The sequence below is a fragment of the Xenopus tropicalis genome, chromosome 3, assembly GCF_000004195.4.
Source record: "Xenopus tropicalis strain Nigerian chromosome 3, UCB_Xtro_10.0, whole genome shotgun sequence".
Lineage (NCBI taxonomy): Eukaryota > Metazoa > Chordata > Amphibia > Anura > Pipidae > Xenopus > Xenopus tropicalis.
In genome coordinates this window covers 115,429,663-115,442,343 of record NC_030679.2, presented here as the reverse complement: position 1 = coordinate 115,442,343, position 12,681 = coordinate 115,429,663, and the positions used below count along the sequence as shown (strand labels likewise).

At 38.7% G+C, this 12,681-nt stretch overlaps 1 protein-coding gene across 3 annotated transcripts in view; it reads left to right on the top strand.

Annotated features, from left to right (window-relative positions):
• adamts17 (ADAM metallopeptidase with thrombospondin type 1 motif 17) overlaps positions 1 to 12,681 on the top strand; it is a 141,744-nt gene that overhangs the window by 40,704 nt on the left and 88,359 nt on the right. For all 3 annotated transcript variants that reach the window (XM_004912664.4, XM_002939268.5, XM_031899240.1), the window contains exon 8: positions 9,263 to 9,368. In XM_004912664.4, coding sequence (XP_004912721.1) covers positions 9,263 to 9,368 — 106 coding nt within the window. The remainder of the gene's footprint in view (positions 1 to 9,262; positions 9,369 to 12,681) is intronic.

Here is a 12,681-nt window from a genome sequence, read left to right as displayed (position 1 = left end):
CTTTTCCGGGTAAAGCTCATGTGCCCTTACAGTAGACAATCCTATCCAATACTTGTTGTAGCAAGACCTCCTTCAGATGATATCATCTTATTATCTGCACCAGGGGCCTAATGATTTATACAGAGGTGCCACTTCTCACTCATTTATATTTATACATTTTTGTATATATTTTCATGTATTTTGTTAGTTGTCTCGCAATTAGTGTTGTGAAATTAGACTTCAGGAATCCAGGATTCAGTTTGGGATTCTGCCAAATCCTATCATTTTCTGCAGGATTCACTTTGTGCAGCTAAACCAAATCCAAACTGTTAGGGGGTTATTTATCAACATTCGAATTATATTTCTTCCACAATTCAAATTTTTTTTGCACAAAAAAATCCCTCATTTGAAATATAGCCCCTAAAACTCAAATATTTATTAAGAACAAAAAATTTTAAAAACTTGGATGTAACATTTTTGTGAGAGTTTTTGGACCCATTGAAAATGATGAGAATACAAATTTGATCCATTCAAGGTTTTCTTTATAGTTTAATTAGACCAAGTTTTTTATATTTAAACTTTTTGTTTTAACTTTTTTATTGAGAATGTCATGTTACATAACAATGTTACCATAGATACATAAAGTTCTATATAATTGCGTCTGTGAACAGAATGTAAACTGTGAAGTTACATTAACTTGAAGTATATTTCTTGCATATCATTCTTAGGGGAAGGGAAAAATAGGTAAGAGAGGGTAAAGAGGGGAGCAAGCAAGTTGGGGTCTTACTTTATCTAAACTTTTTAATAATAAGCATTTTGAGTTTTTTCAAGCTAAAAAGAAAATTGTAATATTTATAATTTCTTAAATTTATAATTAAGTCTCTCCAAGTCATGGAACTGTTTGCGACTTTTTTGTTCACAGTTGATAAAATATTTACATTTTTCTCAAATTTGAATGAGGGTTTGGGTTTGGCTTGAGCTTTGGATGAATCTGGAGAATTTGGTATTTGGACATATCCAATTAGTATGGATTTGGCGCAACCCTAGTTAAAGTCTGCCAGTACTAGCAATAATACTACAGTAATAACCGTTCATAGGCTAATATTTGTCACAGAGTGTATATGAGTAGGGATCTGCATGGGCCTAATAAAGTCGACCCAAGCTGTGACCGACACATTTTCACCTGCTCCAACCTGGTTCCTGAGCTTACCTGCAAGAACTTTATCTACAACCCAACCCAATACCTGCCATAAACCCAAAAGTGGCATCATCCAAGGTTGGGGAAAGTGGAACATATGTGAAGAAGCATAATTTGTAACCTGACCCATAAAACTGGATCTGCATTTACATTTACCTACCAGCAACCCACCCAGTATCCATGTGCTGCAAAACATTAACTTGTAGTGCCAGTTATTTGACATTATATTTGTTTTACTCACTTTGCTGCTTAATGGCACCTGTAAGTTTTACTGACCAACAGAGCTGCCTTTTTGTTTGAACAGATTACTCCCTTATAACTATCATCTGTTTTCTTTGTGCATCTCCTTCCCATTTTATACATGCAAGATTCATATCAAACCCTCTTTTATTTTAGTATATTTAACCAGTATAGTAAAAACATTACTTTTGTGCAGGTGTCACTTTATTTGTGCCAACTTGATGTACTTAACCCCTGCCCTGCCTCTGCTCTTTAGACATGTAGTATGATAAATATCCTCTGAAGGCATCTGGCAGCTTTGGCAACCTGGAGATCAGGAGGTAGTGATGGGCTTGGTGTGGGCGAAGTTTTGAGCCAAAGAGTTGAAATCAGTGCATGAAACAGGAAGCATTTGCAATTTACTTTGCATTACCTCATTGCAATGCCTGTGGAAACTGAGGGTACCCAGTCTAGTTCTGGCAGCCTTAGTTCAGGAGCAATGACGATTAACCCCTCTGGTTCTGAACATTCACTTGGAAAGAAAGTCGTATGTAAAGTGTTGTTCGCATCAACATGCAGAAGAGGTGTAGAAAAAAATGTAGAAAATCACTAAAATAATCTTTATGTTCATTTTACAAATAGCTACATGACTTGGTATATATAAATACAAATAATTTATTCTTATTTTCTAGGATTTAATAAGGAAAGATTTCCGTACATTGTATAGTATTTAGTATTGTAGTGCCAAACTAGTAATAATTTAACATCCATAATTTGCAGCCCAGAAAGCACTGATTATGTCTTCCTTCAATTCCCTCTATACCAGTGTATTTTCACCAGTCATGGGTGGTCATGGAATGTTTTCTTTGTACCAAGGACCAGCATGCATTTCCCCCCCACTGATGACAGGACATAATGGGAGATATGTATTCTTTCTGTGCTCTTGGGAACTGGATGTCTGCAACTCGCAGGAACAATAGCCCGGTGGAGCGCCTTTTAATTATACCTCTGTAGTGCATTTGGTAACTGCTGCATCTGGGACACGGCTCTGTGTTTGAGGAGTGAGGATTTGTTATGAGAGCAAGCCAGTGGAGGCCTGTCAGCAGCAGGGGGGGCAGTGGAAAAGAGATGTGGAAAGAAAGGTGTTGGCAGATTCCGGAAGAGGAGCTCATTAATGGAAGCACATTTTATTAGTGCAGATGTTTCATAAGATTACCTTGGTTCTAATAACTGATTTCCCTTAACTCCATTAGAGCCAGTGAAAACTTAAACACATTCAGTGATAATGAGCAATTGTGCAAACTTCCTTATGTATAAAGTAATCCAATTTCCCCTATAATTCTTTTTACTGTGTAATTCAGTAAGAAAGTGATGTATGGTTATCAATACCAAAAGGTACAAAACATAATAAGTGCTCTTAAGTTTGTTATTTGTCTAGTAAGCCATAGCAACAAATCAACAGGCAGCATCTACCGGTCAAGTGTTTAAAAAGAAACATTGGATTGGTTGTTACCTTGCTATGGGTTTCTAGATGTGGGCAAACTTTTTATTACAATAATAATGTTTCCTGCATAGTAACCAGATAACTTTGCAGTCTGTTGTAGGATCTAGACTTTGCTTGATGACAATAAATTATTCTCTATTGATTCTCCTTAAAGATGGGGAAAATAATCATAGTCTGGAGCCCTCTTTACTGTTCCACGGCGCAGTGTTATTTGTCTTCAGCATGAATCTTTTGTTTGCCTCATGGATAGCCATTGACCGGTTCTTCTTTTTCTAAAGGGTGATTTTAGAAGTAGCAATGTGACACTAAGGTAACCTAGTCAAAATGTTAGGCATCTCTTTTAATTTAGAAAGGCAGTTATAGCTAATAAATCCTCACAGCCATGCTGGTAGATTTGTCTACCCCATAGGCACAATTGATTTATCTTCCATTTGGCATTAATAGGTTTTCATTTAAATGTCCAGTTTTATAGATTCCCTAGGTAGATATCCTGCTAGTTTGGCCCGGATTCACCATTTTTCAGGTTATGTGGTTAAAAGGAAGGGTCTTCAATTCTGTTAGATATATTTTATATTCAATTCTATTTTAGATATATCTATTTTTTATCTATATTTTATATCTTTCCTTTCATGGCCAGTTTTTGCTGTATCAATTCAACTCTGTTTCACACCGCCATTCATTTTCTTTTCATTCATTAGGTGTGTTGCATTGCTGGAATTCAGTTTTTCACAATTTAGTTCCATGACCTGGTAAAGGGATTCTGGGTATAACTGGGACAGTTAAGTAGGCTATACTTTTTCCTTAGCTAGAAAACAGAGCACTTATAATGAAGGAGAGTTTAGCTCCCATTTTGTTTGCTATGTGCACTTTACAGTGTATGCAGTCTGTAAGCTGTGGATAAGTTTTTACAATTTGTAACATCAGTGTTTTAGTCTCTCCTCCCCTGCCAGGATTTCAAATCGTGCAAGCTGGATTTCAGTATGTACAAATGGTATTTAGTCATACTTTTTAAAGGAACAGATTACAGTGATAGGTATATTAGGGGTTCCTGTGTAGTGTGGAGCAGATTTTGGTTTGGAAGTCAGAGTTCCCCTTTAACAAGGCTAATAGCCACTTTCTGCCTTCCAGCCTGACTTTAAGTTCAAATATAGGCTCGGGGTGACCAGTCCAGTGACAATTGGAATCAATGCTCATAATGATAAGTAAGGATCATTTCTGTTTAAATTAGAACGTATAATGTTTTCCATTAAGTTGTATAATTCAGGTATAAGGCAAACAGTAATGCTGAAATGTCGGAGCAAGCTTATTCACAAGAACCTACATTTTAGAGAGAGAATTTCTGTAACTTCAGCTACTTCTTTAGAACAGAACAACTTTCCTGCTGGACTGCAAGAAACAAATAACGATATAATCTGACATTATATTTAAGGGTGGCAAAAGGCAGGTGAAAGTGAATATCTCAAAAGGGCCTGAGGTATGATCATGTTAATTACTATGGGATCCTAATAATTCTTTATATGTTGAGAGTCCTGGTGGTGTTTGGGTTAATTTTCTTATCACCAGTTTTTGAACAATCTAGACTTGAAAGGGATTCTTGCTTAGTGCCTGAAGCATCACTCCATTAAATTGGCCTCTACACGCTCAGGGAGTGATATCACCTGAAGTGTGCGAGGAAGCAAATCCTGCAGGGACCTTCTTATCGGCCATAAATCACTCACTACCTGAAGCTTGTTGGCAGCAAGAACAGTTTGTAATTAGCATTGGTTCACGTCAGAGTTCAATGAACACTTCCGCTGTTTATGGAGCAGCCTTACAACTCAGGTGTGTTAGCAAGAAAGAGTTCTCAAGCATGCAAGTGACATTCCTGTGGTTCTAGGAATTTCCAAGAGCCACACAAGGAGGCTAGGGCCTGCAAAGCTAAGCTGAAAACTTTGCAAGACACAGAATGATGTTTGAGGAATAAGGACAACATTATTCTTAATTAGTCAACCCTTCCCAGAATAGGTATTAAAACTTTTACACTGTGTCTGAAAAAGCAAACTCAATTTACAATTACAGTCTCCAGCTGGGAGCTGTATAACTGTGGTTCTCCAAACATGCTAAAAGCTTCATGCCATTGATTTGTAGCTTAGAGTAGGACTGAGCCTCCCTCCAAAGACTTTTTATAATCCCCCCAACCTAATGGAGAGTCCTTTTTGTGTCACATCTTTACCTTAGTTGAATTCACCCAATTTGATCAGGCATATTACTGGTCAACCAAATGTAAATAAACTGGATAGCATTAGTATAGACCTGAGGTCCCCAACCTTTTTTACCCCCATAAAATCCTAGGGAGTGAGGGAGTGCTTAATAAGGGCTGTGATAGGTTATTTGGTAGCCCCATGTGGCCTAAGAAGGCCCTGTTTGGCACTACACACTTAAAGGGCACCTATCACCCCTATATTGTTTCCCTCACCAAAGCTGCAGGCTAATAGAGTGAGGCTGTATTAGGCTGAACCTCTGGTGAGGGAAAGAATTTAGGGGTGATAGGTGCCCTTTAATGCCTCCAGGTCAGGAATATAAAAATGATCACCTGATTTGAGGCCATTGGGAGCAGCATCAAAAGGGTTGGTGAGCAACCTGTCAATCATGAGTCCCTGGTTGGGGATCGCTGGTATAGACCAAGGAGGTGAAGTTCTGTCATGGGCAAAATAATGTACAGGCAATTTAAATTTAAGTGGACTTTCATTCTAGCTACAACTGGAATTTTGCAAGAACAGGACTGCTGTGCTTTTAGCAGTAAGGATAAGAGCGGTTGCTCAGATAGCAAATTGGAGCTTTCCTAGGAGCAACTCTAAAGGCTTCCTTAGCTGCTCAAGAAATTAACAATTGCCTTTTGTCTTTGCCTTGTTTTAAAGAACATTTCATTTCCCTGCTTGATGGAATATCTATAAGTATTATGAGCAACCTCTACTATGTGAACTCTGTGCAAGAGGACATCCAATGTATTCCTGTAAGCTGGCCATGTCACATCTAAGAGTTGCCTGTTATCGTACATTGTACAGTAAGGGGTTACTTGGTAACATCTGGCTGGAGCTTGTGGCTGTGATTATTGTGCCTGTAATATTAGGTTGACTTTTCAGAATTAGAACATGTGATTAGAATGTTCTGTCTTAGACTTGAAAGCATCCTGTGCTTACCCACAAAGGCTATTTATAAAAGTGTCTAAGTGAAGTTATTATTCTGTGGGTTCTACAGAACCCACAAAATTCTGAGGCCATTATGTAGGACATGATAAAAGCAGGGTAACCCTCTTTATTTTCCTCCCCACCCAAGGAAGACTGAATGGATCATCCCCATGTAAATTGATGTGAGACCTTACAAACGGCTGACTCTGTATTATCAAATAGAGACAAGTTCTGCTGTTTGGGGTGGCCACACAGAGATGGGCAGTAAGAGCAATACATTCTTACCAGGGGGAACCATTAACAAACCCTTGTTTCATATGATTGAATGAAAATGTAAAATCAAGGTTTTTTTCGTGTTAAAGCAAATTATTATTCAAGTACTCAAAGGATATAAAGACAGAAGTCTGTTTTACTTAAAAAAGATATTTACTGGCAAGGGTTAAGCAGTGCAAGCGTGTTACACTATGGGGCTCATGTGCCTGGCCTCTCTGACAGTCAGTTGCACAAACTAACACAATAGGTGATATGTGCATGGCTATATATGGTGCAGATTATTTGGAATTCATTTACAGATAATTATAGACTATAGAAGTCTAACTATAGAAGTTAAAATCAGGGTATGTAAAACTGAGGTTTGACTGTATATGTAGTAGGCACTTACCCATACACACACAGATCTCTATAGATCCCTGTGTAAATCCATGTGGCCCTCCAGTCAGTATGTATGGGAAAGCTGGAGACCTCAGTTTGCCTCAGCTTCCTTGTATTATCTAGTGTTTACCTTGACACAGACCCAGACAAAGTATTCATTTTATATACTGTATATTCTGCTATATATGTTATTTATAATCACTCGGGTTAGCTTGTGCAATCAAGTGACTCCAAAGTCAGACAAAGACTGGACCACAGATGGTTTATCTGAGGTTGTGTTCAGTAGAAGACAAAACCAGTTCATATGAGGAGACCCCATCAGACTTTCCATGCAAGCAGAAAGCTTCTGTCATATTTTCATTGCCCTTTCTATCCATGTCCTGGGGTAACCTGCTCATATGCACTGTATTAGAACATTTCGAATAACCTACAGAAGAACTTTATACATGTCCTCTTTGCCATGGATTAACAACATTACTAATAGGAAGAATATTTCTGCGGCTAAAGTGCTATATCTCTCTACATTCCACTAAACCCCATTCTGCTGTTTTCCTGTGAGAATGAAATATTCCTTTTGAATTTCATGATTTGTGATAAAGGAGTTAACTAAAAAAGACAAATGTGAATTAGTGCATTTCTTAGCAGCAAAAGGGTTATTAAGGAAAATGTATAAATTCTGTGCTGTTATTTACATAATCCTGGTTTGTTATAACAAAGTGAAAACAAAGCTAAAATAATGTAAAAGAACAGCAACTGTTAAAGTAAGCAGAGAAATGTGTTTACATAAAGCTATATATTACATTTTCCTTGTAGTTTCAAATAAAACTTGTTCCTGGTTGGGAGTAACTAGTAACTAGATGTTTATATGATCTGAGCTCCATAGATATAGATTTGGCTTTTTAGTTACTCTCCGGGTCGGACTGAGGGGTGCAGGGCCCACCGGAGCTACAGCCCCAGGGGCCCCGCACCCCCCAAGCTGCCCCGGCCGACCGCATCCCCCGCCACACTCCGTCCTCCGCCACGCCCCCTAACAGTGCGCATAAGTGAAACGCATCAGGGGAGGACACCGGCAGCCTGGGGAGTGGCAACAGGCATGGGGTCTGTGCCTGGTCCAACCCTGGTTACTCTTGTGGGCAGTCTAATGCTCATTTTGCATTTAGGACTGGTCAGTAGTGATGAGCGAATCTGTCTCGTTTCGCTCCTCTGAAAAATTTGCTTTCAAAAGATTTGCAAAACGGTGAAAATGTTGCACGCCCAAAAAAAATTGTTGCCCGAGGCTATTCTTTTGTCGCACGCGGCTATTCTTTTGTCGCCTGCAGTTATTCTTTTGTCGCGCGGCTATTCTTTTGTTGCCCGCAGCTATTCTTTTGTTGTGTGGCGAATTTTTCCGCGAAACAATCCGCCAATGGCGAAACGCGGAAATTTGCCACAAATCCATGCTTGGCGAAACATTTCACCCATCACTACTGGTCAGGGAATGCTAATATCTCAAGGACTGTAACTGATTTATCAATGGTCGTTTGTGGGTTTTTTTTTCAGTTTGAGTTTTTTTGCACTTAAAAATCTTGAATTCAAGTTATGATTCGAAAACTCGAATGTCTGGTATTTATTAAGAGCAAACTACCAGTTTTATTCACAACTCGATACATGAGTTTATTCGATGAACAAACACAAATTCACAAAATCGAAAATTGATAAATAAGCAGATGTGTAAGTAAGTGTTTTTGCAAAAATTTGGTGCATGATTAAAATTTGGTACATGGAGTGGAAAAAATAGCATTCTAGCTGGTGAACCTAAAGGTGGCCACACACGTGGCGATTTCCAATGTTTCATGCGACCATCGGTCGCACGAAAGATCGTCAAATCCGCCACTAACCGTTCAGGGCTGAAACAGGCAGATAAGGAGGTAGAAACAATAGGATTTCTACCTCCTTCTGCCGATTCAGCCCTGAAGGCAGATTTTCATCAGGCGCCTTCTATGGCGCCCGATCAAAATCTTTAACCTGGCCGATCGGCGAGTCGACCGATATCAGCAGCCTCCTGCGATATCGGTCGACTCGGCGACTTGCCATATACGCACCGAATATCGTACGAAACGGGGTTTTGTACGATATTATCGGTGCGTGTATGGCCAGCTTTAGAGTTTCAACTTTCTCTAGCACAAGGTGGTTAGAGCTGGCTTTGGCTGAAAGTGGAATTTTGGGTGTTGTAGTTTGACAAGATGCAGATGACTTGCTGTTGCCATGCTGAAGAAAGTAGGTTATGAACCCTAAGAAATATGGAGTAAGTTATTTTCAGGTTGGCTCAGGAATCGGGATGCTGATGTTTGTAGTGTATGCGTAGCTGGAGAACAGTCAGTGCCTCATACATATTCTACGATACCCAACTAGAGCCAAAATTGCACCACACATAATTCTCTACTTGTTTAATCTCTGACCTTATTTTCTTTTCCCAGTTACGTTTTTATGTTGCTTTTATTTCACCCAGCAGGTTCTATTCAAAGTATCACAATAATTAAATTTTGTTATCCCTTTTATTCCCAGGAATAGCCTACCTCGGAGGAGCATGCAGCGCCAAACGCAAGTGTGTTTTAGCAGAGGATAACGGGCTGAATTTGGCATTTACTGTTGCTCACGAGCTGGGTCACAAGTAAGATTCTCACCCCCATACCTTGTTACATGGCAAAATTCTGAATTATTCCTGTACAACATATTCTGTGTTTCTTTTTAAAATATGCCTCTGCTGCCCTTTCTGACTTCTGTCAGTATCTGCTGTGTATATTCTGTGAGGCCTGTTAAAGGGGTTGTTTACCTTTGAGTTAACATTTAGTATAAGGTATTCTGAGACAATTTGCAGTTGGTTTTAATTTTTTATTATTTGTAGTTTTTTAATTATTTAAATTTTTGTTCGGCACTTCTCCAGTTTGGGGTTTTAAAGAGAGGCAGGAATATGAATAGAGGAGGGCCTAAATAGAAAGATAAGTAATAAAAAGTAACAATTGCAATAAAATTGTAGCCTCACAGAGCAATAGTTTTTTGGCTTCTGGGGTCAGCTATTTAAAAGCAGCAAAGAGTCAGAAAAAGAAGACAGATAATTATAAAAACTATATAAAATTAATAATGAAGGTAGATGAAGGTAAAAGTTGCTTAGGGTTGGCCATTTTATAACATACAAAAAGTTAACCTAAATGTGACAACACTTTTAACTTATCTCAAGGTATAATATATGAGCTGCTCAGTAAATGCTCAGTATCAGCAGAGAACTTTAAGAGACCGAAACGTCGGCCAGTTTTCTTTTTAATGATGCTGATTAAAAGTTAAGTTTCTTCTTAATAAAAATAACTGGTGAGCATCTGTATTTTGATTTTGTGTACTACTGGCTTACATAGCACCCAGGTTTAGTGATTAGTTTGTTTTTTGTTTGGTGTGCTTGAACCTTAAGACCAGAAGGAATTTGTCCTGGGAGCCCAGCATCTGGGTGGCCCAGAGTGGAGTGAAAAGTTTTGTATTAGTGGTTGTACATCAAAAATGTCCAAAATGTTGTCTGTGTTGGTCTACAGTATGCGGTTCCCACCCGCAGCCTAAAGGATGTGAAGAATTGTAGGTTTCAGTTAGTTTACTTGTTAGATTGGAGACTATTGAGTTGTTAGAACATGCCCCTCAATATTAGTAACATATAGAAACCCCAATGTATAGCCATTAAGTGTAATGACCATACTGGAACCAGCAGTTATAGCAGGTGAGCAGATGCTTTGGGCTCCCCAAATAAATTCTGATCCCACATAGTTACAGTGTGTCCATATATGCAGGAATAGGAACCTTCTTTAATAGGCAGCTGAGTTGCCCGGGGGGGCTATTAGGCACCAAAAGAGAGAGGCCCCTGGTGATGGGTGGGGCTCACCTCCCATGGCTTGTAAACAGTGGACACTATGGAGAGATGGCTTCTCTTAACTTTTAATAAATTTGATATAGCTATATTCCCTCAAATTGTCCTCCTTGTATGATATTAATGGCATTTGCATGGCCTGCTTTAGTCAATGAGCACCTGGAGGTCTTAATCAATTTTCTTCATGTTCCTGTAGTTAACCAATCCAAATCTACTGCTTGTGTTTGAAATATTTAGAATGCACTTAGTATGCTTATAGTGGAAAAAATGCTTGCAGCTTATTTTTTACTCACATTTCTATAATTTGCCCCCTCCCCACATAGCTATGAAACACCCCTAAAGTCTAGGTAACTTCATATAATGCGCCCATAACTGTCCTAAATCTTTTTTCAAGAGATTTTAACTTGCTCCCCAGCTGCCAGTACAATTCCAGGCATGCCTTTATGTGAATATACTAAGAATAAACAGTCAGGCCGAGCAAAAGAAAAATGTTTATTGCACTGAGCTAAATATCACAATTCCTGTCTATTATGTTTTGCGATGCATACAATCAGTTCATTGATCTCAGTATATCAGTCACTTTGAAGTGAAAGGAAGTGGTTGGCTTATGGTTCATACAACTAATTTACTCACGGCCTGCTTAGAGAAAAATGGTGTACCAAGGCCTTTTCTTTATATAAATGGGGAAAGTGACAGGCATGTTTTTTTCCAAACTAAATAATAAATTGCCAATTACCTGTTAATGATGGCTTGCAGGATAATCTACAATGACAGAATGTGACCATGTGTCTTGTAGGCACCTGAATTGTCACTGGGCTTATTCAACAGCTTGCTTATAGATATTACGTAGCAATATGGTTGGGGGGGGGGGCATTAGAACAGCTATAATTATTAAGAAGAGAGATCACAAAATGAAGTATCCACTGTGCTGGCAAGCTCTTCATACTGCAATTTAAAACCACTAATTTGGCATCTGTGAATTATTTACATTTAAAGAAAGAAAAAATTCAGTTTGGTGGAAAATGTATGTAACTATGAAGATCAAGACCCATTTAACTCAACTTCTATATAATGGATTAAAGGCTTCTCTAAGGGGTTTCAGTTTTAATATTCCGCCTGAGACCAGTGACAGAGGCTAAAGTAAGAAGCAACTTGGAAAGGATTAGTTCCACATGTTCATAAATTGTCAGGCTGCCAAAGACTGTCAGTGAAACCGTGTAAAGTATACTTTACTGCATATTATTCAGCTGTAATACAGAAAGGAAAAACTGTTAGCTGTGGAAAAGGACGTCATTGGATGCCTGGCACAGTCTTGTTGGTGGCACAAGAAGTTGTAGTTCAGCAACCACTTAACTGCCAGATGTTGGCTGTCACTGCCCTGGGAGGCACAGGCAGATATACAGCTCAGGTTATAACTGCTAGATGTAAGTTTGGCTTTACCGCACATACCTGACCATGACATCAGTATGTCATTAATATTGCCTGGATAATGGAAAAATTAATGTAATTATAAGTAGGGAGCAGTGAAGAGTAATGGGACTCTTTTGTAAAAACTGAATGAGCTCACTTGCACAAAAGGCATGGAAAATGTTTTGCAAATATAGCGAATGTTGGCGTTAACTCCTCTAAGTTATTTATCATTCTCTGTTCTGTAATGCTAAATTGTTCTATATATTCTCTTGTGTCACATCAGTTAATTAAGTGGCTTGTCTTGATGCTCAGACAAAGTGGATCCACATGTCATTTTGAAAACTGAGCTTGCACCAAGAATCCGAATGAGCTGCAGAAAAACTGGATAGTATGGCAGCCATATAAACCCCCTCCGGAAGTTGCAATGTTTAATTGTCATAGAACACGGAATCACAATGGATTTCATTTTTTTACACTGATCAACAGAAATAGACTTTCATGGAAAAGTGAAAACAGATCTCTGCAAAATGATTTAAATTTATTTCAACGAAAAAAGCTCAAAATAACTAATTGCATAAGCCTGTGTGAATAGGTCTCTTTTAGCTTTGTACATCACAACACTACAGTTTTCCCCCATTCCTCTTCACAAGCTGTGTCAGGTCGCATG